Genomic DNA, 25,767 nt, shown 5'->3' with positions numbered 1-25,767 from the left:
TCCCTTTTTTAATAAAATTGTGTTGTTTTGTTGTTTAAATCTGCTCTATATCCAAATATTTAAACGATCAAGATATAAAAATTTTTTTATATATATATATATATATATATATATATATATAAATAAATCCATACATTAAATGAATCGGTGCAATTATTTATAGTTGTAAAGATATTTCGACAAAACAATAATAATTATAATTAAGTTAGAAAGACGAGAAAACCTATTGGGAAACAAGACTTCCTGTATTGAGTGCTTGCTCGGTTGTGGTTGGATCCGCCTCCTGTCAATCAACTTAGAGACGCTCCACGGGCCAATCATAGGTCCGGAAGGCGGGGCTTCGTGAATATAGACAAAAATCACCCCATTACAAACGTCATCTGTAAATAAATATATATATATATATATATATATATATATATATATATATATATATATATATATATATATATATATATATATATATATATATATTAGTGACGGTCATATGAATGTGCGCCTTTTACTAAATATAATATATAAAAAATAATTAAATGAATTATATATGGAATAACCGAGCCTCAAATTTATTCATAAATAATGATGAATGAATACAGAAAATATTAATGAAATTTAATAAATAAAAAATATATGTAATAGGACTTTTCAGTATTTAAAAAAAGTATTCAAAGTTACAGCATTTATTAGGGTCATTTATTTATTAGAGAGTTTGTCAAAAAAGAAAACACATACATTACACATACATTGAAGTCGATACTATATAGAATAAGTCGATAGAGGATTGAGAATGTGTTTATAAACAAGTGAGAATTGAGAATGTGTCTATAAAGAATTAGTCTCTCTATACCAGAGCTGTTTTTTTTTATTTTATTTTTTTTATTTTATATTTTAAGTCCACAACAAATTCGACCTGTTTAAATCTGATTATATTTATTTTCATTTACTATCAGGTGTGGCTCTTGATTGGTTGGAATAAAAACTGGTACCAATACCGGGCATTTGTAAAAAAGATTAGACTTGTCTTTTAAAAATCATATCAACCAATTTACAAAAACAGCTTCTTCCACCTTAAAAATATTGCTAAGCTAAGAAACATGTTGTCTATATCTGATGCAGAGAAGCTCGTCCATGCGTTCATAACCTCCAGACTGGACTACTGTAATGTATTACTAGGTGGAAGTCCTGCATCATTAATAAACAAGCTTCAGTTTGTCCAGAATGCAGCAGTCAGAATTCTTACAAGGTGGAGAAAATATCACCATAAAACCCCAATCTTCTCATCCCTGCACTGGCTTCCTGTTAAGTTTCAAATCCACTACAAACTACTGCTTCTTACCTACAAAACACTAAATGGTTTATCTCCATGTATTTTTCCAGTCTTTTCCAGATCCTAAACTCTGGAATAGTCTTCCTGACAGTGTTCGGGGCTCAGACACACTCTCCCAGTTTAAGTGCAGATTAAAGACGTATGTTTTTAGCGAGTTCTACACATAACACACATCACATCATAACCTTGTGCTCCAGAACCAGAGGTGGCAAAAGTACACACATCCTTTACTTAAGTAGAAGTACAGATACTCATGTATTAAAATACTCGGGTAAAAGTTGAAGTACTGATTAAACTTTTTTACTCAAGTGAAAGTAAAGAAGTCTTGGCTCTGACATGTACTTAAGTAAAAAGTAGTTATTACTTCTACCTGTTTTAGCTGTTAACTGGACCTCACATCATATTAGATAGATAGATAGATAGATAGATAGATAGATAGATAGATAGATAGATAGATAGATAGATAGATAGATAGATAGATAGATAGATAGATAGATAGATAGCAGAGGTGGCAAAAGTACACACATCCTTTGCTTAAGTAGAAGTACAGATGCTCATGTATTAAAATACTCGGGTAAAAGTTGAAGTACTGATTAAACTTTTTTACTCAAGTGAAAGTAAAGAAGTCTTGGCTCTGACATGTACTTAAGTAAAAAGTAGTTTGTGTCGCCATTATGAGTGAAAAACCCACAAAACGCCACCTAGAGGGTTAATTGTGTAAAACATTTTGTGGATTTTGTGTTTGATTTGAGACTTGGCGCAGAAATAAAACAAAAGTTTACTGATTAAAAATATATTTATCTGAGTTTATTTATTTATTTTATATCTAAGTAAAGAAAGGACATCGTGGATAAATGTATTTTTTCCCGAAGGTTTTAATCTCCCCTCTTTTATATTTAAAACTAAAATAACGAGCCGGTTTTGAAAATGTAAGAAGTAAAAAGTACAGATATTTGTGTAAAAATGTAATGAGTAAAAGTAAAAAGTTGTCTGAAAAATAAATAGTGAAGTAAAAAACTGATACCAGAAAAATGTACTTAAGTACAGTAACGAAGTATTTGTACTCCGTTACTTCCCACCTCTGCTAGATAGATAGATAGATAGATAGATAGATAGATAGATAGATAGATAGATAGATAGATAGATAGATAGATAGATCTTTATTGTCATTTCCACACGGACAGTTAATGAGGTGATACCAGAGAAAGTGCACCTCTTCAAGTCAAGAAGCTTTATATATATATATATATATATATATATATATATATATATATATATATATATATATATATATATATATATATATAATCATAGAGATTTTACAGATTTGAATGATGAATTGTTTTTATCTGTACGATCAATAAAGACAGTAATTTAAGTTCGTGTCGCCATTATGAGGGAAAAAACCCACAAAACGCCCCCTAGAGGGTAAATTGTGTAAAACATGGCGGATTTGGTGTTTGATTTGAGACTTGGTGCAAAAATAAAACAAAAGTTTACTGATTAAAAATATTTTTATCTGGAGTTTATTTATTTATTGTATATCTAAGTAAAGAAAGGACGTCGTGAATAAGTGTATGTTTTGCTGGAGGTTTTAATTTCGCCTCTTTTATATTTAGTTATTTATTTATGTATTTATACTTTTTATAAAAATGGTAAAAACAGAAATGAGCGCTGAATTAATAGCGTGTTAATAACATCAAGTGCCGTTTACAATAATTAGAATTTTGACAGCCAAATATATATATATATATATATATATATATATATATATATATATATATATATATATATATATATATATACAAAACTAATTAAAAAATGTTGTACCTAATGAATGTATCCAGGCTGAAGATCCACATATAGAACACAAGCAGAGAAAAGATGATGATGATCATGAATGTGTCTGTTCTCAGTCATGTTCTCATCACTGACTCCCTCTGTCTCATCCACATTAACCCCAAACTTCTTACTGCCTTCTGCCTGCTGATTCTTATCTTCGTAAAGAGTGAGAGTCAGGACTTTATACACCAGCGGATTGAAAAAGACGCGCAGTAACAGGAAATCAGTTGTTCGGCTGAAATCGGCGCGCAGTGAAAAGAAAACATATATATCACCTAATCAATGTATTAAAACTAAAGTAACGAGCCGGTTTTGAAAATGTAAGAAGTAAAAAGTACAGATATTTGTGTAAAAATGTAATGAGTAAAAGTAAAAAGTTGTCTGAAAAATAAATAGTGGAGTAAAAAACTGATACCAGAAAAATCTACTAAAAAAACGGTAACGAAGTATTTGTACTCCGTTACTTCCCTCCTCTGTCCAGAACATCTGATCACATGCACATAATCAACTTGTGCTGTTAATATCATGAACAGCAGCTATGCTAATTCCTCTCCACTGCTTCTCTTTCTCTCCCCATCCCGAGGCATCCTGGGGTTTGGCCAGCTCCAGTCACGATCAGTGCTCATGTTAGTTCTCACTCTCCAGTGTTCTTAAGTGTTTAAAGACTATAGTCACACTCTTAATATCACTCAAATGAGGATTCCCCTTTTAAATCTGGTTCCTCTTAAGGTTCCTCATAACATCTAAGGGAGGTTTTCCTTCACCACAGTCGCCATAGTGCTCATCAGGGATAAACACACACTGTTCACCTTTACTGTTAAATTCTGTAAAGCTGCTTTGAGACAATGTCTGTTGTGAAAAGAACTATAGAAATAAATTTGACTTCACTTGACTTCCCTAGTTTATGTGTCTATAGATATAGTGAATTGAGAATGTGTAATGAAGAATTGAGAATGTGTTTATAGATGGAAAGAACTGAGTTGTATGTAGAGAATTGAGAATGTGTTTATACTGTATGTCAATTCCTAATGAAATATGAACTTTGCCTACAAAGATTTAAGAATATAATTTCCATTCTTTTGCATTTTTATAAAAACAGATTGGATTTTGAATGCAGGTGTAGCCACTATGCATGAAAGGGTTAAAAGATGAATTATAAATCTTGCCATCCTTTTATTACTGTGAGCAGCAAGGGACTAATGCAGCTGAAAGAAGTGGCTGATCTCTCAGAAACATTCGAACACCTCTGTCGCTAATACTTACCTGACCTAGATTTTGGAAGGCAGTAAATGAGAGAGAGAGAGAGAGAGAGAGAGAGAGAGAGAGAGAGAGAGAGAGAGAGAGAGAGAGAGAGTGAGTCCTTGAAGGAATTGAAACCTACTGCAGAATTTATGTCAGATTAAAGACTGGAAACAAGTAGAGAAGAGCTGAGGGGGAAATGAAGACACACAAAATACACATCTGATTTGGGTGAAACACTGCTCAGGACAGCGCCAAATATATTCAATCTATTAAGCAGCAAATATGTGAATGATAATTTATAAACATAAATTAGGAAACAAAAAAATATTTTACAGTTTACAATGAGTTGAAGAAAGTTCTGTGGGCAGATAAGTCCAAAAGAGATACTGTCTCTAATAGAATAACTTGTTTAGCGCCTCGCTCGCGTGCCGGGACGAACACACACACACCAGAGAGCTGAATGTCAGGGAAAAGATCACGGGATGTCTTTATTTGTTGTTTACGGGAGTGCCGGAGAAAAGGAGAAGTGAAATTTTTATAGAACTGCGAGTTAGTCCTTAACGCCGTGCCCACTGGAGCTTTAGATGTAGCGCCGCCCCAAATGGGTGTTGTTCGCGGCCACGGCCAGTCCGAGGAAAGCTGAGACCCAAACCTATCTGTGCGAGTGGGTGCTCGGTGTCCTCGGCACGTAGAGGTCTTTATACAGTCGTCGGAAGAGAGTCGGCATATTTGTGGCGGTAACTCGCGCTGCTCTCGCCGCTGTCGCTGCTTCCTGTCAAGAAAAAGGGAAATCTTTTGTTAGTTGGAAGCCAACCATTCCCCCCTGTGTGCTCCCTAGTGGATCCTTTTATATCCCTCCTTTTCCTTGGTGAGCATGGGGAGGTAGCGTTCTCGTCATGAGCTTCCAGCCGTGCCTCGTTATGCCACTCCGCCCCGCTGCCATGTGCTCTGCAGCTTTCCACAACACGGGTGCTGATATGGAGCTGTCCATCCAGCACCCCCCTGGTTGTCGTGTTCGGAGCGCTTGCCTGGGACGTGATGCCGCCTTCACAGTACCCCCCCTGAGCTCCGAACCTACTGCCAGCAAAGATGGAGCCCAGAGACTGTGCCTTCGTGAGAGAGCGTCTGCATTGCCGTTCATGCTTCCAGCCCGGTGCCGTACCTGGAACGAGAAGTCCTGGAATTTTTAGCTCTCACCATCCATTGCAGAGGAGCATGGTCCGTCACCAGGGTGAACTGTCGGCCCTCTAGGTAGTAGCGCAGTTCTTCAACCACCCATTTAATGGCCAGGGCTTCTCGCTCCACCACAGCATACCTTTGTTCCGCTGGCGTCAGTTTCCTGCTGACATACAGCACTGGGTGTTCTTCCCTATTGAAGCTCTGTGAGAGGACAGCGCCCAGACCGGTCTCCGACACGTCTGTGTGGACCACGAACGGCAAACTGAAGTCGGGGTTTCGCAGCACCGGCTCGCTGGTTAGTGCCGTCTTGAGTGCCTGAAACGCCTGTTCCGTCCTCTTTGACCACTGGACCCGCTCAGGCTGTCCCTTCTTCGTAAGATCTAAAAGGGGGGAAGCTATGGAGGAGAAGTTAGGCACAAACCTCCTATAATAGCTCGCCAACCCTAAGAAAGCACGTACCTGTTTCTTCGATGTGGGGTGGAAATATGCCTTCACCGCCTCTATCTTTTTCTCTTGCAGCTTTAAAAGGCCCCTGCCAATACAGTATCCCAGATACTGTGCTTCGGTCAGCCCAAAGTGGCATTTTCGTGGGTTTGCCATCAGTCCGGCCTTCCTGAGCTCTCCCAGCACTTTGCGTAGATGGTGGAGGTGGTCTGCCCATGTTCTAGAATGTACAACCACGTTGTCCAGGTAGGCAACTGCGAAGTGCTGATGCGGCCGTAGGACTAAATCCATGAGCCTCTGGAAGGTAGCTGGTGCTCCATGGAGGCCAAATGGGAGGACCTGGTACTGCCAGTGACCGTTAGCCTTGCTGAAAGCGTTTTAGCCCTGGCCTCCGGGGCTAGCGCTACCTGCCAGTACCCTTTCGTCCAAAGTGGAAATAAATCTGGCCCCTCCCAGCCGTTCCACGAGATCTTCCACTCTGGGTAGCGGATAGCCGTCTAACTCCGAGACCTGGTTGAGCTTACGGAAGTCATTGCAGAGCCTTAAGCTCCCATCTGGCTTTGGCACCACCACTATGGGGCTATACCACGGGCTGGCCGAGTGCTGGATTATTCCATCTTGCAGCATCTTCTCTAACTCCTCTTCAATAGCCCGGCGGCGGGCCTCTGGGACCCTGTAGGGACGTTGACGAATTATCACCCCTGGTGGTGTTTTAATTTCGTGCTGCACCAGGTGGGTCATACCTGGAGTCGCAGAGAACACATCCAAAAACTGGCCCGCAAGTTCCGTCAGGTCCTGTTGTTGCGCCGGCGTTAGCTCCTCCCCTCTGCCGACCAAGGCACACTCTAGCGGATCTGTGGGGGATATGCAGAGGGCTGACACCACCGGGTTAGTCCCAACGCATTTTTTTTAACAGATTAACATGATAGATTTGTGCATTTTTCCTCATACCCGGCTACCGACTTTCTCAAGGACTGTGAACGGGCCCTGCCACCGGGCTAAAAACTTGCAGGTCGAGGTCGGAACCAACAGGAGAATCCGATCGCCCGGGTTAAATTCCCTCGGTTGGGCCGGTCGGTTGTATACTCTCCGCTGTTTAGCCTGTGCCTGTTCCATATGCTCCTTCACTATTGGGGCCACCTTCTGTATGTGCTTCTGCATTTCCTGGACATACTCAACCGGCGACCGATATGGCGAGGGTTGGCGGTGACTTGGTGGGCGAGGTGTGTTGACACGTGGGGCAGCTTTGACAGAAGCGTCATACCTCCGCCTCCATGCCCGGCCAATGGAACCTGTCCCTTATCTTTTCCAGCGTGTTCTTGGCCCCAAATGTCCGCCCAACGGGTGCGTGTGAGCTAGGTGCATCACAAAGCCTGTCTTTGTTTTCAGGAGCACCAAAAGGTCACAGGCCTGTCCCCGACATTCCGTGTGGTAGTACAGGAGCCAGTTTTTCACCGTGAAGTACAAGTGGGGCAGCGGCTGGCCTTTATTACCCCCCCACCTGTACCACTTGGTTCCAGCAATATTTAAGGCGGTCATCTTCCTTTTGTTCCCGCCCACCATTAACCATCACCATTAACGCCAGACTCACCCTCTGCACCAGTGTCCCGCGTTTCTTGCTCGTGAGCATCAGTGCCGTATGGGTCCGTTTTTCTGATCTACGCAGCAGTTTCCGGTCCCCACCACGTCTTGACGTCCTGCGAGCGATCGCCTGCTGTCTCTGGAACCCCAGCCAGTCCCTGCCCAAGAGTAGGGGCACAGGTTGATTAGGAATCAAACCAATTACAAGCGGCCACTCACCTTCGCCTTTCGCCACACGGACTCTGACGGTGGGCACCTCATGCACGTCTCCGTGCACACACGGAACTGAAATAGTTCCCGTTCTTTTGGTCCCCCTGGCTATGACTGAGGGCCTGGCCAGTGTAACGTTACTGCCGGAGTCTAGCAGCGCCTCTGTGATCTTACCATCCAGTTTCACACTGCGGGTCGGCGACCGCATGCATGGTGCAGCCGGCCAGCCATGGTTTTCTTAACTGGGTTGCCAGCCCCGCACCTGGATCGGAGGGCATGGGTTCATCTTTTGGAGGAAACACTAACCCTAACCCTAACCCTGCTGGCCCTCCGTTCCTGCCGGTCGCTGTTCCATATACATACATATATATATATATATATATAATTGCACTTATACAAAAAAAGCAGGGTGGTTTGATAAAGAACACCACCAAGCAGAGTGTCTTAACAAAGTTATTATTTATGTATATACAGTAAAACTGCATGACCTAAACTGTCATCCATAAATAATGCAACACCTTCTGACCAATCAGATTTGAGAATTCAGCCACTTTGTGGTATCAACATACAGGATGGTGACAAAAGCTGTTATTTAAAGTATAGCAAGTGTTACGAATATAGACCAGTTGTCAGAAACCGGGATACCGGGAGTAAACCACAATGTCTTTATTTAGTTGTCAAACTTATCTTGTGCGCTTCCTCCGAAGCCAGGAGCATGGAAGTATGGAATACAAATGTGGAAGGAAGTCCGATAGATTTATCATGGCAACGAATAGATCCGACAGTTAATCGGGACCTTATGTCCCAAACCCACCATTACCAGGAGGATGTCCAAGGTGCGATGGTGCTGTCGGTGGAGCGATGCCATCTGCGGAGGTCCAGGGTGTGGCGGCGCCCTTGGCGGATGTGTGAGGTGTGACAGCGCCCTCGGAAGGACACGGTGGCGCCTCCGGCGTGTGTCCGAGGCACCTTCGGAGGGACTTTGGGGTGTTACGCCGCCCTCGGCGCGACTCTGGAGCGCAACGGCACCTTCAGCGGTGCGACACCCTCATCAGGGCATGGGGGCGGAGTGACTGCTTCCTTGGGGCTCGGGGGCGGAGCGGCATCCCCAGAAAAGTGGTGGTCTGCCATAGCCAACCCAAACACCCCAGCGAAGTGCCTGGTGAAAAGCGAGTATGCACAGAGGATGTCCCAATTGGTTTTCCACACCATGCTGGCCCAGGATAGAGCCTTCCCAGACAGTAGCGAGATTAGGAATGCGATCTTGGAGCGTTTGGTGGGGAATCTGCCAGGCTGCACCTCGATGTGGAGGCTGACGCTTTACAGGAAGCAGCTGCACTCAGCTGCTTTGTGGGAGTAGAAGGCCGTAAATGGCATCAGGTTATAGAAGGTGCGCGGTGCAGCCTCGCTTGTGTGACCCGGAGCCGGTGCAAATGCCTCCCAGAGCGTAGCGACGAGTACCTCGAAAGGATCTGTGATTGCCGTAGTAATCCATCGAGGTTGGTTATGTTTTAGGGTCGGATCTTCTGTCACGGATATAGACAAGGCATCAGAAACTGTGAGTAAACCACAATGTCTTTATTTAGTCTGAACATATAAAAGCAAACTTACCTTGAGCACTTCCAAGAGCATGGAAGTACGGGGAATACTAGTGGTAGGAAGTCCGGTAGATCTATCATGGCAACGAGTAGATCTGACAGTGAGTGAGGTGAAATCAGGACCTTATAAAGGGAAAAGGTAATGGGATACAGGTGTAGGTGATTAGAGCAGGGAGAGACTGAGTGAGAGTTAGAGCCTTGGAGGGAGGCGTGGCTGGTGGTTCAATGACAGCAAGATTACAGTTGCTTATGTTCGGGTTGTAGTGGATCCTTGTCTGAGGTGGGAAATAACAAATTGCTGTAAACAATGTTAAATGTTAGGTGTTGGTTGAACGCACACACTCTTATAAGCTACTTCAAATCAAATAAAATCAATCAAATTTTATTTGTCACATACACATACATACAGGGTACGACATGCAGTGAAATGCTTTTTTACGATGGTCCGGCATGAGGGAATAGGATGGGGAGAAAAATAAAACAACGAAAAGAAGGCAAATAAATAAAGTATAAAACTATTTAAAATATTAGAATATATAAAGATATACATGAGAAAAAGGTGTATATACAAAATATGCTTAAGGCAGTAGGCAGTAAATCAGTAAACAATTTAAAGTGGTTTATGTGATTGTCCTTCAAGTGACCGTGTGCGGTATGGTGTGTATAAAATATAAAGTGCACTGTGCTGTGCGAGTCCAGAGCTGAAGTGACAGTCCAGAGTTTAAAGTGTCGTAGTGCGAAAAGAGAAATATGTGCGGAGAAAAAGTGTGATGATGGAGAGAGTGGGCCCGTTTTTTAGATCCTGGGTGTTTCCAGGTTGAAACTTTAGCACCTGAGAGGGTAGTTTAAAGTCCCTAAAACGTCTCAGATGGTACAGACGCTGCCGGGCCTTCTTCACCAGGGTGTTGATGTGACAGGACCAAGACATGTCCTGTGTGATGTGAACACCTAGGTACCGGAAACTGTCCACCCTCTCCACTGGGGTCCCATTGATGTTTAGCGGTTGGTATGATTCCTTAGTCTTGCTAACGTTCAGGAGAAGGTTGTTCTCCTGGCACCATCATAAGAGTGCTCAACGAAGTACTCAAACCATGTAATGGAGTAAAAGCACAATACAATAATTTGCCTTTAAATGTACTTAAGTATCCAAAGTACTATGATTTATTATTTCTATATTGTTCCTTTTATCCATTTTATCACAAGACTCTTTACTTAATCAAAATAATCAAAAGTCTCCCCAAATGAAAATACTTCAGTATGCGAAAAGGCTACTGAAATACTTCTGCTACTTTGCGTAGCTACTCAATTGTGCAAAGTGGGCGGGGCTAATTTCAAGACAAATTTGCATATGTTTTGTCCTCACAAGGTTGGGAAGCGCAGCTTGTTTGTATATAAATCAATCTTCTCTATTGTATCGCTGGCGTGTTTCAGAGGCTGAAACATGCTCATTAGTATCTCAGCCCATGTTCAGACAGTTCTCAGCTCAGTCTCATCTGCAAATTTACATCTCGGGCAGTGATGAGAGAAAAGGAGAGAGAGAGAGAGAGAGAGAGAGAGAGAGAGAGGCACAGGGGCAGTAGAGATTGTCTGTCGTGAGCAATGAAGGCAGTAGAAGCAGGAGAGAGAGAAGGCAAAAAGGAGGGGCAGGAAAGGAAGCTAGAAAAGGAGGGAGAGCAAAAAAAAAGCAAAAAGAGAGAGAGTTAAAAAAAAGAGAGACAGAGATCGAGATCGAGAGAGAGGGAGAGAGAGTAGAGGTCGGTTCTCTGCCTGACTAAACCTCGACTGAAGAAAATGCATCCCAACTTTGCTGGCACCTGGAAAATGAGGAGCAGTGAGAATTTTGATGAACTTCTCAAAGCCCTGGGTAGGATACCGCATCCGTTTCACCATCTGCCTCATTCTCGCATGATTTCTCACCACGCTCGCATGAATCGAACGTTCCTACCGAAGGATCTCAGGACACGGGTACATGTGTACGTCTTGATTCGTTTACTGAGACGAGCGACTGATGCTTGGATGTCAGGCGAGCGATTGCGCAGTAGAAGTAGAAGAGCAGGCAGCAGATACAGGATTAATCGTTCAAGTGGATCAGCAGTAGAACAGATCGAGGTTTTCGCTAAATCCTGTATGCTTACTTTATAAAATCTGCTGTAGATCTGTGTGCACTGATGAATGATTTGTATTTTTATCTGCATGTTGCGCAGTCACAGCGTTATGACGCCTTGGATCATTATTGACTCACTATTTAATATATGCAGCATCCCAGAATTTTCCATCCAATTCAATTATTTTCCAGCTTCTTTACAAAACATCTCTATTTTTCCGAAGCGTCTCTTCCACCCATGATGAACCGGAATGTAAGCGACTCCGGCGTCGTGTGAGGAATCGGATGTTATCGCACCTGTTCCTTTATACGTTTTTAGTGTTCGGTCTTTTCCTGCCACTTTAATATGTTCTTCTCTCTAGCTGAGACTTTTATGAAACTTGTATAATTAGTTAAATTTGGTGGGCTTCTGAACGCAGCCTCGTTTTATTTGACATGCAATAAACCGAGTAACAACAAAGATAATAAATAATAATACAGTGAATTAATAATTAATGGATTGTAGGGAATCATTCAAAATGCTAAATTCTATGATTTCTTCTGGAATAATAATAATAAAAATAAAAAAATGCCTTAAAAAAGTCTTATCAACTAATCATCGGCCAGGCAAAAAAACGAGCAAAAATGTAATAAATCGATAAAATAACTTAGTATGGGATCTTTTTTTTCCCCATTTGACCTCTTTAATCATTTAAAACCTTGTGCGTAAACGTGCAGAGCTTTTTTACTGAAAAAAACCCAAAAGAGTCAATGATGTCAAAGTTCCAGACATGTTGAATTTTACATCAGTTTTTACATGATCTTGATTTTACTTCCCTGTTTCTAGCTTTTCCCTGCACACTTTTAACAATAGACATTGTCCCCAAAAACAGATTTTACAGATAAAGTTGTATTAAAGAACGTAGAAGTTTAGCGCCTAATTTGCTCCTTATAATTTTACGTTTTTGCAGCATGGGGAAAAAACTCCCAGAAACCTTGAGAGGAACCTCAAAATGGATCCCATCCTCCTCTGGGAAGCACCGAATGTCCACTCATTCAAGTAAAACTGTTGTTTAAACCCTAAAACTCTTTCTATAAATTTCAGTCCAAATCCATTTGTTTCAATCTTGCTAATTTTTTAACCAAAGTGAATTTAGCTTCATATTTTGTCTTTTTCAAGCTTTTTTTTTAACCTTCAGAATTAAACATAAAATATTTTGTTAAAAAAAGAAATAAAAAAAACCTCTGGACCAACATTTTAAATTTAAAACACTTGTAATGAAACCATTAGGGATCGAAAAAACATACGGTAAAAATTCAGTGTGTCTGCCTCCCGAATCTGCGTCTAAAATCCTGTAGAGAAGATTTGAAGGAAACAATCGGCTGAAAACAGCCGTGTTTACTGACGTGCTCTATAGAAATAGAAATAAAATCACTCCTCACAGTCAAATCTGTGAAATTTTGCATTTAGGATGTCGTTACAGGGCCCTAATATAGAGTTCCAGTGTGTGTGTGTGTGTGTGTGTGTGTGTGTGTGTGTGTGTGTCAGAGCAGTGTTCATATACCATATACGATTAGCGCTTATATAACGTTAGCATTCTGGGCATCTCATGTCTCTGTCAGGAAGCATTCATGTGAAATGCGACTCTTTATGTCTAAATTGTTTTGTAAAAAGAAATCAACTCGTGGTCTGTTTGCGCTCCACACAGAGATCTGCTTTCTGATCGCTCCACACCCTCGCTGCTGGAATCTGGCCCGAGGATCAACAGATTCTATTCATCACTGGACGAGTGAACAAACAATCAGATCGAATTCTATCATTTCATTCGTTTGTGAAAATAGTCGTTTACGTGGAACAGAGGATCCGTGCACCTTCAGTCGATATGCTGTTGTTTATTAACCGAAACAGATTTTTCTCTACGTCGTGGTTATTTTCCCCATAGCGATTCTTAGCTTTGATTAAAAAGAACTTTTATAGAACTCGTTCTCTCTTATTCACAGAGTTTAACCTTTTTGTCAGCACTGGCATGAGAATATTATTCTTTTTTAAATACATTTCAGACAAAGACGCGTGATACAGTGTGCCCTGGGAACGTGTCTGCACAATGATACGATTAAATAAGTGTAAACTATGATTTATACACCAATATACACATGTACATGTATATACAGTATATATATATTTATACACACAGTATATATAATAATAATGAGAAGAATTGAGCAGAAGTTTTCTATGCTACACAAAATATACAATACTGTATACTCATTCACTATTTAATGTGTTTTGTTCTGTTCCATTCAGTTCTGTTCTTTTCTTTTTTTTTCCTATTCTGTTCTTTTCTGTTCTGTTTGTTTTTTCTATTCTGTTCATTTTTTCTATTTTGTTCTTTTTTCTATTCTGTTCTTTTTTTCTATTCTGTTCTTTTCTGCTCTGTTCTTTTTTCTATTCTGTTCTTTTTTCTATTCTGTTCTTTTTTTTATTCTGTTCTTTTTTTATTCTGTTCTTTTTTTATTCTGTTCTTTTCTGCTCTTTTTTCTATTCTGTTCTTTTTTCTATTCTGTTCTTTTCTGCTTTGTTCTTTTTTCTATTCTGTTCTTTTTTTCTATTCTGTTCTTTTTTCTATTCTGTTCTTTTTTCTGTTCTTTTCTGCTCTGTTCTTTTTTCTAATCTGTTCTTTTTTCTATTCTGTTCTTTTTTCTATTCTGTTCTTTTCTGCTCTGTTCTTTTTTCTATTTTGTTCTTTTTTCTATTCTGTTCTTTTTTCTGTTCTTTTCTGCTCTGTTCTTTTTTCTAATCTGTTCTTTTTTCTATTCTGTTCTTTTTTCTATTCTGTTCTTTTCTGCTCTGTTCTTTTTTCTATTTTGTTCTTTTTTTCTATTCTGTTCTTTTTTTCTGTTCTTTTCTGCTCTGTTCTTTTTTTCTAATCTGTTCTTTTTTTCTATTCTGTTCTTTTTTTCTATTCTGTTCTTTTCTGCTCTGTTCTTTTTTCTATTTTGTTCTTTTTTTCTATTCTGTTCTTTTTTTCTGCTCTGCTCTGTTCTTTTCTGTTCTTTTCTGTATGTACAGTCTTTAAATAACAAAACCCAAACCTAAAATTAATCTGTTTGCTGACTCACTGTGTGGAAGCAGAAATATAAAAATATCCATCTAGAGTCTACTGTCAAAAAGAATTGAGTTATTTTTCCTTGAAATGGTTTCTGAAGGAGAAGAGCGTGAGTTTCATAGAAAAGAACTTGAAGAGAAAATTGTGAGAACCTCTCACGCACTCAGTCTCACTCTGAGCATCATGTTCTTCCAGCCGAGATTCGCCACAGTGGTGAACGTTCGTGTTGTTCTTGGCGGGGCGGGTCTGGGTTTCTGAGTTTCTGAAAGTTCTGTCGTGTACGCGCTCTCTGAAGGCCAAGGTTGGGGTGGGGTGATTTTTCTAGGCAGTGGACTTTGTTATGACCCCCATGCTGTGCCCTGTCAGGCGTGAACGCCATGCTGAGGAAGGTGGCCGGGGCGGCTGCTGCCAAGCCTCACGTGGAGATCCGGCAGGACGGAGAGAAGTTCTACATCAAGACGTCCACTTCGGTGCGGACCACGGAGATCAACTTCCACGTCGGCGAGGAGTTTGACGAGGAGACCGTGGATGGCAGGAAGTGTAAGGTACACCGTGAGAAGCTTACATAAGCGTCAAACCACTGCAGAACAGGTGAACATGAGAATGTTTTCCAACAGCTCATGGTTTAACTGGAGAGCACGGATCGCTTTAGGTCGTCTTGATTATTTTTTCACAAGGTATTTGAGTATGGGTAAGAAGACAGCTTGAACCATTTGTGTCAGGTCACGAAAGCCAAGAAGAAAACTGTAGTATATTGTGACTTTTAAACATTTACAAACGTCCTCAACGTTGTTCTGCTATGAAATGTTCTAATGCTCATGTCGAGCTTCAGCTTTACCCACACTTTACACACATCTAGATCATTATTTCTGTATATAATTGTGTTCTCATTGAATTTCCAAGATTATCCCCATATCTATAGATCATCTGCATATACACTGTGTAAAACCTTGTACAGATAAAATGTGTAAGGAAATTAAAAGAGTGGAATATAAAAGTGTGTAAGAAAAACACTCCTGGGAAGGAGACCATGCTATACCGCGGTGTCGCGTTCGAGCTGCAGTGACCACCGAGCTTCGTCTCCCCGGACAGTCTTGTGTTGGCGTTTTTACACACTTGAGCCCGATGATCGACATGCTTTTCCTCTCAACACTTTTATCAGGCTCTCAGGAGAAGTGTCTGTGCTCTGCTCTGAGTTCCTGTCGCAATACATCCACATCTTGGCCTCTCTGCAGACTCGAGCTTTGGTCAAATCAGACTGGAATAAAGCCGGATCTTTGGCTTGGAGACAAAAGGTAGCAGAGAAAGAATGTGAAACGAGTGAGACGAACTCTTTAAGGGCTTCTGTTTTCTCCGAGGGACGAAATATCGATCTTCTGCTTCGGCGTGTCTGCAGACGAGCGTACTGCCGGGAATAATACCATTTTCCCTCAAGCCAGAATTTCAGTAATGAGTAAAGCTACAGCAGCCCAAGCGTGTGCACACACACACACACACACACACACACACACACACACACACAGCTGTCTTGCTAATGTTATCTCACAAGGACAGACCTACAAGGCATTTCAGTCTGGATATTATTAACATTTTAAAAATCTCTATTATTAGGTTAAAAAACAACAACCGCCGCAGCTTTATTGTCTTTCCACTTAGCAGGGACCAAGGACACGAGACTTGACGAATGAAGCTTTTTCTTGCCTAGCTCGTTGCTATAGAGACAGACTTTAGAAGTGTTTACCTGCAGGGTGGAAGGAGACGACTGGAGAAATGAGTTCTTAGAGTCGGTGTATCATGACTGTCAATGAGAAAAGAGCCAAACAGCTGAAAGACTGAGAGCTAAACAAGATCACAGGGAAAAAACTAGCTTTTGTGTGCAAAAAGCTGTGCCATTCAATCATTGTTTATGGATGGATGGATGTTGGAAAGACAGACAGAGATAGATATTGAAATATAAGACAAACAGACAGACAGATATTGGAATGCAAGACAGATAGACAGACAGACAGATGAATGCAAGACAGACAAGACAGACAGACAGACAGATATTGGAATGCAAGACAGAGACAGATAGATATTGGAATGCAAGACAGACAGACAGACAGATAGATATTGGAATGCAAGACAGACAGACAGACAGATAGATATTGGAATGCAAGACAAACAGACAGACAGACAGACAGACAGACAGATCGATGTATGCCAGACAGACAGACAGATATTGGAATGCAAGACAGACAGACAGACAGACAGATAGATAGATGAATGCAAGACAGACAGATATTGGAATGCAATACCGACAGACAGAGACAGATAGATATTGGAATGCAAGACAGACAGACAGACAGATGTCTGTCTGTCTGTCTGTCTGGCAGTCCAATATATATCTGTCTGTCTGACAGATATATATTGGACAGACAGACAGACAGATATATATTGGACTGCCGGACAGACAGACAGACAGATATATATTGGACTGCCAGACAGACAGACAGACAGATATATATTGGACTGCCAGACAGACAGACAGACAGACAGATATATATTGGACTGCCGGACAGACAGACAGATATATATTGGACTGCCAGACAGACAGACAGACAGACAGACAGACAGACAGATATTGGACTGCAAGCCAGCCAGCCAGCCAGCTAGATAGATCTTTTAAAAAGCAGATTTCCAGGACACGTTCTAGAAGAACACTGTATTTCTGTTCGAGGAGACTATTTTGAGGGTGATGGTGTGATGGTTCTGAAGGTGATGGTGTGGAAGCGTAGATAAATAAAGTACTTTCTTGTAAACATCACGAGACTCCAAACTTTTAAACGTTTTAATAATCTCGTTAACATTGAACAGAAATGCGCAAACCTCCACCTTGTGCTTCCCAGAGTCCACTGCTGTAATCTGTTTCATACCAGTTCTTGCTGAACTCGTTAGCTGAAGAGGGTCCATACAGATTCACAGGTTCAACCTGTATTCATATTACGAGCGGGAAAGCCGAGGCCTTTTTCCATACGTGATTCAGAAGTTCCAGTTCATTTGCGGTTGCAGTTTTACACAGACCCTCCTGATGGCAAAAGCAAATGGCTCCTGCCAATACTGATTCAGAGATTCAAAATGCAGCTGCAGGACTTTTTTCTTCTTCTTCTTCTTCAAATCTCCTCCATGCTCCCTCTCTTTCATCGCCGTCTTGCTCGGGCACCGGCAAAGCTCTCAGATCTCCGCTACACCTTTGATATGGTGATTAATATTTCACTCGCGCGCTGCAGCCGTGCGAATCGCTGTCTACCGGCTGGCGCTTCAGTTGGCACCGAAGCTCGAGTCACGCTTTATTCAAAGAGTTTAAGCGCCCGGAATGATGATTCATTGATGTGCAAACCTCCGAGTGGTTTAACACACAAGGCCAAGACTCGTTAAAACCCAGGACTTTTGACGCAGTCACTATGCTTTCATATTCTTTAAGATTCTACTGACTTGCAAAGGAATTTGAGCAAAAAAGTTAAGATAATGTTTATTTGTTACATCTCAGAGTTAAAGGTTCGGCCAGACGTCTGGTTTTATCTCCAAGAGATGTTTGTGTGTGAGGACATGATTTACATTTCTTGCTTTTGGCACACGCCCTTTTCCAGAAGGGCTTCCAATTATTTTATTTATACACCAAAAGAGCAAAAGGCAGCAGTTTGGGTGGTGCTGGGAGTTAATCCTACAACCTCTCAATTGGTGGTCCGACATCTCATCCACTGAGCAGTGTAATATTATTTTCTGACACTAGGAAACCAGTGATACCACCAAAAGAGATTTCCAGGGCCTGTGGTTTACAGGTAGTGCTTTTACATTTCCTGTACACTAATTGTCTAAGTGACACCTCATACCCTTACAGACTCTTGAACATGCAACCACAAGCAAAGAGTCTTATTGAAGAGTACAATTGAAGGCAAATACTTTAGTACTTTTACTCAAGTAAAAGTTTAAAGGGAGCTTTTTTACGTTTACTGGAGTACGCTCGTGTTTATCGCTCTCTGTGATGGTCTCTCTGTATGTTTGTAGAGTTTGCCCATCTGGGAGACGGAGAACAAGATTTACTGCAAGCAGACGCTCGTGGACGGCGACGGCCCCAAGACGTACTGGTCCAGGGAGCTGAAGGGGGATGAACTCATACTGGTGAGAATGGAAGGGATTAACGGACGCTCAATAAGCGAAATCCGTTTACAATCCACTCACGCAAACTTCAACAGTGCAAACTCATTCATCCTCCCCAAACATCTCAGAGAAGAGAAAAAAAGGGGGGAAGGAGCAGAGTTAGAGGTTCTTTTCGGAATCCCTTCATTTGCTAAAATAAAGCTTGCCATCTTTCACTGTCTTGAGTCATCTCTAAAGAGAGTAGGTTCGTCTGCGAAAGAATTCCCTGCCAGCAGTGCTTCAATATTGATGGCCTACAATTATAGAATTCCGGAGACGTTCATGGATTTACCCAGCGGTTCTGGAGCAAGACCGAGCCTTCCAAAAGGAGAGACGAACCCGGTGCACTTTGTGCTCGACCCAAAGCTTGGCACAGAGCCAGGAAACACATTCAGGAGCTCTATACCATCACCTCCAGGCAGCATGAGAGAACAACCTTTATATGAACTTTCACCGAGCCCTTAGAAATAAACAATACTCTCTATTCAGCTATTGATCCACCAGCCAATTATAATGCAGAGAAACAAGTCGATTTAATAGATCGGTTAGAAGCCTGTTTAACCTTCGGGATACATGCGGCACTCGAGTAAAAAGAAAAGAAAAAGAGCGACAAACCCAATGGCCCGGCACTTCCCATGGTTTGAGAGATTTTGAACAATACAAGAAGATTCACGAGTGGCGTGAGATCACCAGGAACTGAACGCGAACTTCGCTCGGTATTGATTCGATAATTCAAGTGATTCAAGGGTATTGAGAAAAAAAAACCAGAGGAAAATTGTAGTCTACTGAAGTTGTTTTTTTATTAGTCACAAACATCATTATACAACTTGGCAGTAAACCGTGAACCCGATCGGCTGCTCAGAACATCGCGCTTTAGATAAAAAGTGACTAGAAATATCAAATATTTTAGAAAATCATAAAGTGGCAGGTAAGAATAGTGCAAATATATATAAACAATTTAACTAAAGCTCGTGTATTCGTTTCGTAGGATGTTCATATGAATTGGAAGGAAAGTCACATGAATTTATATGTAGTACAAAGTCATTTAAGACGCTTACAGACTAACATTATAACGAATAAATTCAATATAAAATAGATAAAATACAGAAAAAAGGAGCTCGTTTGCTCTTTCAGATTTGTACAATTGACGGATAAATAAAAAAGTAAAGACTCAGTACAAATACATGTACAATACATAACAATAAAGCACTGAGACACCTGACTTTTCCCAGACATGTGTGGTTCTTCCCCAAACTGTTACCGCAAACTTGGGATTCACAAGAACGTTTTAGGGTTTGAGAAAGTTTGAGAAATCCAGAACGATCCTAGACAAAGTATTACTTTCTGCAGGATGAAGAAAGATAAACTCACATAATCTCGAATGATACTTCATGAATTAAAAGTATTTACACCTCAAACACATGGCCACTGAAAAAGCAATGAAAATGCACCGTTGGAAGACGATGTTGAAGTCGAATCTGTCCCAATGCTAAATATCTACATTTGATGGAGTTCCAGTAAATACTGAAACATCTGTTTTCTCCCTTCAGATTTTGATCTCTGTGCTTCTTAAAACAAACAAACGAAAACGTATTTTATTAATAAGTGCAAAAGCTTCGCTTAAAGTCTAGCGTTCGGAACAGGATTTGTCCCAGTACCAACCCCTGGAATGCACCAAAGTGTCCAAGTCAAACAGCAGCCTGACTCATACGATCGTTTGGCCGTTCTGGCACGTTTTCAGTCTCTGCTTCACGTGTTTAAGGCTCTGCTGAACATTCTGAACATTGGCTGTTTCTCTGATGTCTCAGCTGCAAAAGCTTTTCTTTTTCATAGTAAAAGGATGCAATGGCCTTATTTAACCTCCCCCTCTTTCTCACAGACGTTCGGAGCAGACGACGTGGTGTGCACACGGATCTACGTGCGGGAATGAAGCCGCAGACGTCATCGGCCAGTCGTAACGCGTCACTAGACGTCCGAAGAATCCAAATGATCAACGAAGCAATCCGACAGTCCTTCAGATTTTACTGTTCTGTAGGATCTGAGCTACATGTTCACTCATCTCCAGCGTCTTGTTACTGGCCAGACGTCCATTTGTGTCCTTTCTGTGGTTCTGTGATAAGAGTTTGATCCACTTTTAAACTTGTCCAGTGTGTGTTTTTTTGGCTGTGCGGTTTAGTGGTATTGCATACACACACACACACACACACACACACACACACACACACACACAGAGGAATAAAATTGCAACACATATGCAGAACGATTGGAAAACTCCCACCCACATTTCATAAAATTTAATTCCATTCTTTTTTTCCTGGCTAATAATAAAAATAAATAAATAAAACTGTTTTCGTCTGGTCTTTAGTTTTCAGCATTACTATGCTCTTCCTGACCTTCACTGTGTTTGAATTATCTTGTGAGAAAAGGGTCTGTCTGGCTCTGATAAGACGCCACAAAGGACACTGGATGACGTCATGCTTCAGCCACTGGTGTCACTCACGTAGCGTTGCAGCAGTCAGTCTTTGTCTCCGCTAAAGTATCAGGCTACAGGATGAGAACGGAGTGAGAGAGGAAGACGAGGCAGGATGAGAACCAAGTGAGAGAAAAAGATGAGGCAGGATGAGAACGGAGTGAGAGGAAGACGGGCAGGATTAGAACGGAGCGAGAGAGGAAGACGAGGCAGAATGATAATGGTCTCAGATGAAAGAAAAGGACCTCATTACTGACTCATTTTGCTATTTAAAAGTCCTGAACCTGAAACAGGGCATGTGCTACTCTCAGGATGATACGAGCAGCTTCTTCCTGCACACGTAATAGGAAAAGAAACGTCTTCCTATTACCTACAGGAGAAAGTGTTTCTTCTGTTCTTATCCTGCAACCTCATTAAACACTGATTTCATTCATTCATTTTTCCATTGATTCATCTGATTTGTCCTGGAAAGGGTTCATGTGGGTCTGGAACCAATCCCATTCAGAACTATGAGAAATTTAGTGCAGACAATCCAATAACCAGCATGTTTTTGGAGCTGGGAAGAAACCAGAGAACCCACAGGAAACCCACACAGAGAAAATATACACAGAAGCTCCACACACAGTTCAGGATCAGATGCCAGGAGGAGAATGGAAGCACAAAAGTGTGAATATCACTTTATGTGAATAAGTTATCCGTTCGACTTCACCCAGATGAAGACGGGTTCCCTTCTGAGTCTGGTTCTTCTCAAGGTTTCTTCCTCGTACCATCTCAGGAAGTGTTTCCTTGCCACAGTCACCACTGGGCTGAAATATATAGACAGTAAATTAGGGATTTTCATAACGGAGCACGATGCGATTCGCATCTCCATGCATAGCGATACACAACACATATGAAGCAGATACGTGATATACGAGACGTGACACGATTCACCCCCCATTACGATCGAGTGCGATCCGATTCGATGCAAAAAGAAAAAAACATTTAATAAAACCAGACACTCTTTTCCTATTGTGTCTGCAGGAAGTTACAGCTCTACCTCTGCCATGTTAATCTCTCAGGACACGCCTCAGCCTCCTTTTTTCATGCCGGAAAACGTTGCTTTTCACAGATTTCTACAAGCGTAGCTAAGAAGGTGGGTTCTCCCTGCGCGAACTACAGAACAACTCGGCATTGTCCGCTTGCCCTCGGTCAGAAACACGCTCTCTTGCGTCGCTGTCGGCGACAAAACAGTAACCGCGGAGAGCGAATCCATCTCGCAGGGAGCTCAAAGGCCGTCTTTTCAGAGCGTTCGCTTCAAAGAACCGGGGCACCGCCGCACAGTGGACGTTCCCATTAGGCGGCAGCGGCGTTGCCATGCTTTCTGACCCGATTGCTGTTCAAAGAATCAGTTTCCCCCCGGCTGCATCCCAATAGTCATTGTTTTGGCGCAGTTGTAGATGAGCAGAGGGGAAGCTTGAAACACTGGGCCTTCTGTCACAACCCTGTACAACCCACGCTGGCTTTATAGGCAGGAGAGCTTTTCACGGGGCACCATCAAGTGCCAAATAGGCACGAATCCGGGCACCACACTCCTCCGCCCTGGAGCTGGGAGAATCCTGGCATGTCAGGGGTTTGAATAAATACAAATAAAAAATTCTCCAAATATTGAGCTCAGAATGTGGTACACGATCTCCTCCAGGCTTTCATTCTTGCGTCATGACTTAGGGCGGTGGCGGCTCGGTCACTTTTTCCTGGCTTTTAGACGACCGTGATTTAAGAGGAGACGACAGAATGATGGACGTAGGCACAGTTGTGTAGACGCCTGGGAACCTTTGGATAATTTCTAGAACTGTAAGCAGTTGTGAAAACAAAAGGTTTCCACCCTGCAATCTGAATAACGTTCTAGAAAGTCTGCTGAATCGCATTTAAGTCGAATTCCAATGATTACTTACAACCTATTAGTAGTCCTTAGTTTAATTTGCATCACATTGCGTAAACAATGCCTTCACGACCAGCATGACTAACGTTCCGGCGTCTCGTTTCTCTGCTGTGAAAGTGCAGAACTCAGATCAGATTCGAGTCGGTTTATTCCGTTTATTTCGGTTTATTTAGTTTAAGATGCATCTCTCTTGCCCCTTTTTGAACTACATGAGAATCTCCTAAAAATCGAATATAAAAGGAGGTCGGTGTTTTGTCTGTTTTCTTCTTTTAGGCGGACATTGCCGCCGCGTCGGGTTTTCCCAGGCTGCCATGCATGTAATTGTCCTTCTAACCCTCTAAAGCCTCAATCTGCTTCAAATCATGTATAATCGCTGAAGCTCAGCTCTGAGGTGAGAGCAGGTCTCAGCGTACCGTACAGGATTAGCAGCTGATTAGGAGACCGAAGCCTAGTCATGCAGAAGGCCGTTTCTGAGCCTCTCTCATTAGCTCTCGCGGCAGGAGACGCCTCGCACAGCACCTGTCAGGTCGAGTGAACATCACGGCATGGGCCGAGTCACGCCAACATGTCGGGAGAAGACAAGAAAAAGTGTACGCTAGTAATTCTGCAGTATCAGGCATAACATTACGACCACCTGCTTAATATTGTGTTGGTCCCTGTTCTCATGACCCTTCAAGCATCAACAGCATGAACGTCTTTAGCAGTTTGAGCTACAGGAGATCGTCTGTTGGATCGGTTTTAGTCCAGGAGCAAGAACATGGTTCATGTAATTAACATAAAATAATAATAATAATTAAAAAAAACACAAAAAAGCAACAGGAGGTTTATTGCATCTCTAAACTTAATGACAACTTTCCAGAATGTTTCAGGATATAAAATAAAACTAAAAAAAAATAAACAATTATAAAAAATAAAAAAATTATATATATATAAAAATTTTGGATCAAAAGATCTACTCTATCCATGATAGGTCAAATGTTTTCAGACACCAAGTCGGGAGATTTTTTATATACTTTATAACGTTCATTCCACCTGCTCCATCTGCTCCTACAATACCCTCCACTCTTCTGGGAGGGAGGATGTTCCACTAGATTTTGTGGCGATGCTCATTCAGACACTCTATAGCAGATCCTCCACTCTAAGCCCATGTAGATCATATCTTCAAGGAGCTGGTTTTTGTGCAGGAGGGCATCTTAGTTCAAGTGAATTAAAAATCTCATGCCACAACATCTTGGAGAAGAACCTTATACAGCTGGGGAAAATCTATATATAATCTATATAATCTTTAATCTGCTCATCCAGGAAAGCCTTACATTTGCTGATCTAATGAGAAGAAGAAACTCATTAGATCTAAACTCATTAGATGCTGCTTCACTGCAGAGTTTCCCGTCTTGGATTTCCATCTGACTCAATCCATATGGAAAGAAAAAAATAATAATGGCCTGGAAAAAAACACGGTCACTCATCACACACTGTCTGGACGAGACTAAAGCAGTGCGTCTTAACGCTGCTCAGGTCACGTCACTACGACAAGTAAAAGTGTAGCGTCAAGAAAAAGATTATTTTTTCGAAGGTGGAAGGAGGAAACCGAGGAACCCTGATGAAGCCTGAAAAACTTGTCAAGCTGCAAATGGACAGTAATCTGAGTTCAGGAATAAATCAGGGACTGTGGAGCTTTCAGGTGGTAATTTTATGTATATATATATATATATATTTTACATATGGTTTGTCGAGCATCTATTTACAGATTTATCCCTCACTGCTCTTTCAATCTCCAATCTTCTAAAAATCATCTTCTGGGGTGTGGCTGTGTGTATTTCTGTTTGTTTCATTAGTCAGATCAGGCATTGATGTTGGGTGAGGAGGTCTGGAGGTCTTGAATTCAGGGCTCTGTGCAGACCACTTGTGTTATTCTGCTTTGAACCTTCACACACCGTATGTTCCTGGAGCTCGCTTTGAGTACAAAGGCATTGCCATTAGAGGTCGACCGATTCATGGGTTTTGCCGATTAATCATCACAGATAGTCCCGATTGTTTTTCCGGCTTGTGTTATACAGTACGAGAGCGGCCTCTAGAGGCGAATCACTGGAACACCGTGATGTTTATTTAAAGTGTTTTTTTTAATTCATTTTTGGATTAAACTAGTTTTATTTATTTGGAGCGTTATGTTTTAATTCAAATTAAAACTTTTCCTTAATATTGGTTAATATAATATAATTTAGCACATTTTATTGATCAAGTAGTTTTTTATTGTATATTTTGTAATACATTTCAGTACCATTTTACATGGAGTGCTATTTGTTTTTTTTATTTTCCACCCAGATCGGTCAACCTTTAATCGCCATGGTGCAACACGTTTGTCTCCTCGTTCCAGTGAATGGAAATTGTGATGATTTTGAAGATTATAAAGAGCTTTATCCAATTGTGTGCTTCTAACAGTTTGGATTAGAACCTCATATAAACGAGACATACTAGAAAGAAATTAAACAAATATCTGGCGCCCTCTTGTGACCAAAACCGGCACTTCAGCAGTTTTCCCTACGAGTTCGTTTAATCTCACACAGATAAAAAAAAAAGCTCAAAA

At 41.4% G+C, this 25,767-nt stretch overlaps 1 protein-coding gene across 1 annotated transcript; it reads left to right on the top strand.

Annotated features, from left to right (window-relative positions):
- The first annotated feature begins 11,065 nt into the window (after positions 1–11,065).
- Positions 11,066–21,136, top strand: crabp1a (cellular retinoic acid binding protein 1a). Its single transcript, XM_046859956.1, has 4 exons — positions 11,066–11,287; positions 14,980–15,158; positions 18,661–18,774; positions 20,672–21,136. Exons 1-4 carry the CDS (start codon positions 11,215–11,217, stop codon positions 20,720–20,722), a joined length of 417 nt encoding a protein of 138 aa, XP_046715912.1. The 5' UTR covers positions 11,066–11,214; the 3' UTR covers positions 20,723–21,136.
- The last annotated feature ends 4,631 nt before the right edge of the window (positions 21,137–25,767 follow it).

Source organism: Silurus meridionalis, chromosome 10 (genome assembly GCF_014805685.1).
Source record: "Silurus meridionalis isolate SWU-2019-XX chromosome 10, ASM1480568v1, whole genome shotgun sequence".
Lineage (NCBI taxonomy): Eukaryota > Metazoa > Chordata > Actinopteri > Siluriformes > Siluridae > Silurus > Silurus meridionalis.
Note: the sequence above shows the minus strand (reverse complement) of the source record. Positions and strands in the feature narration are given on the sequence as shown.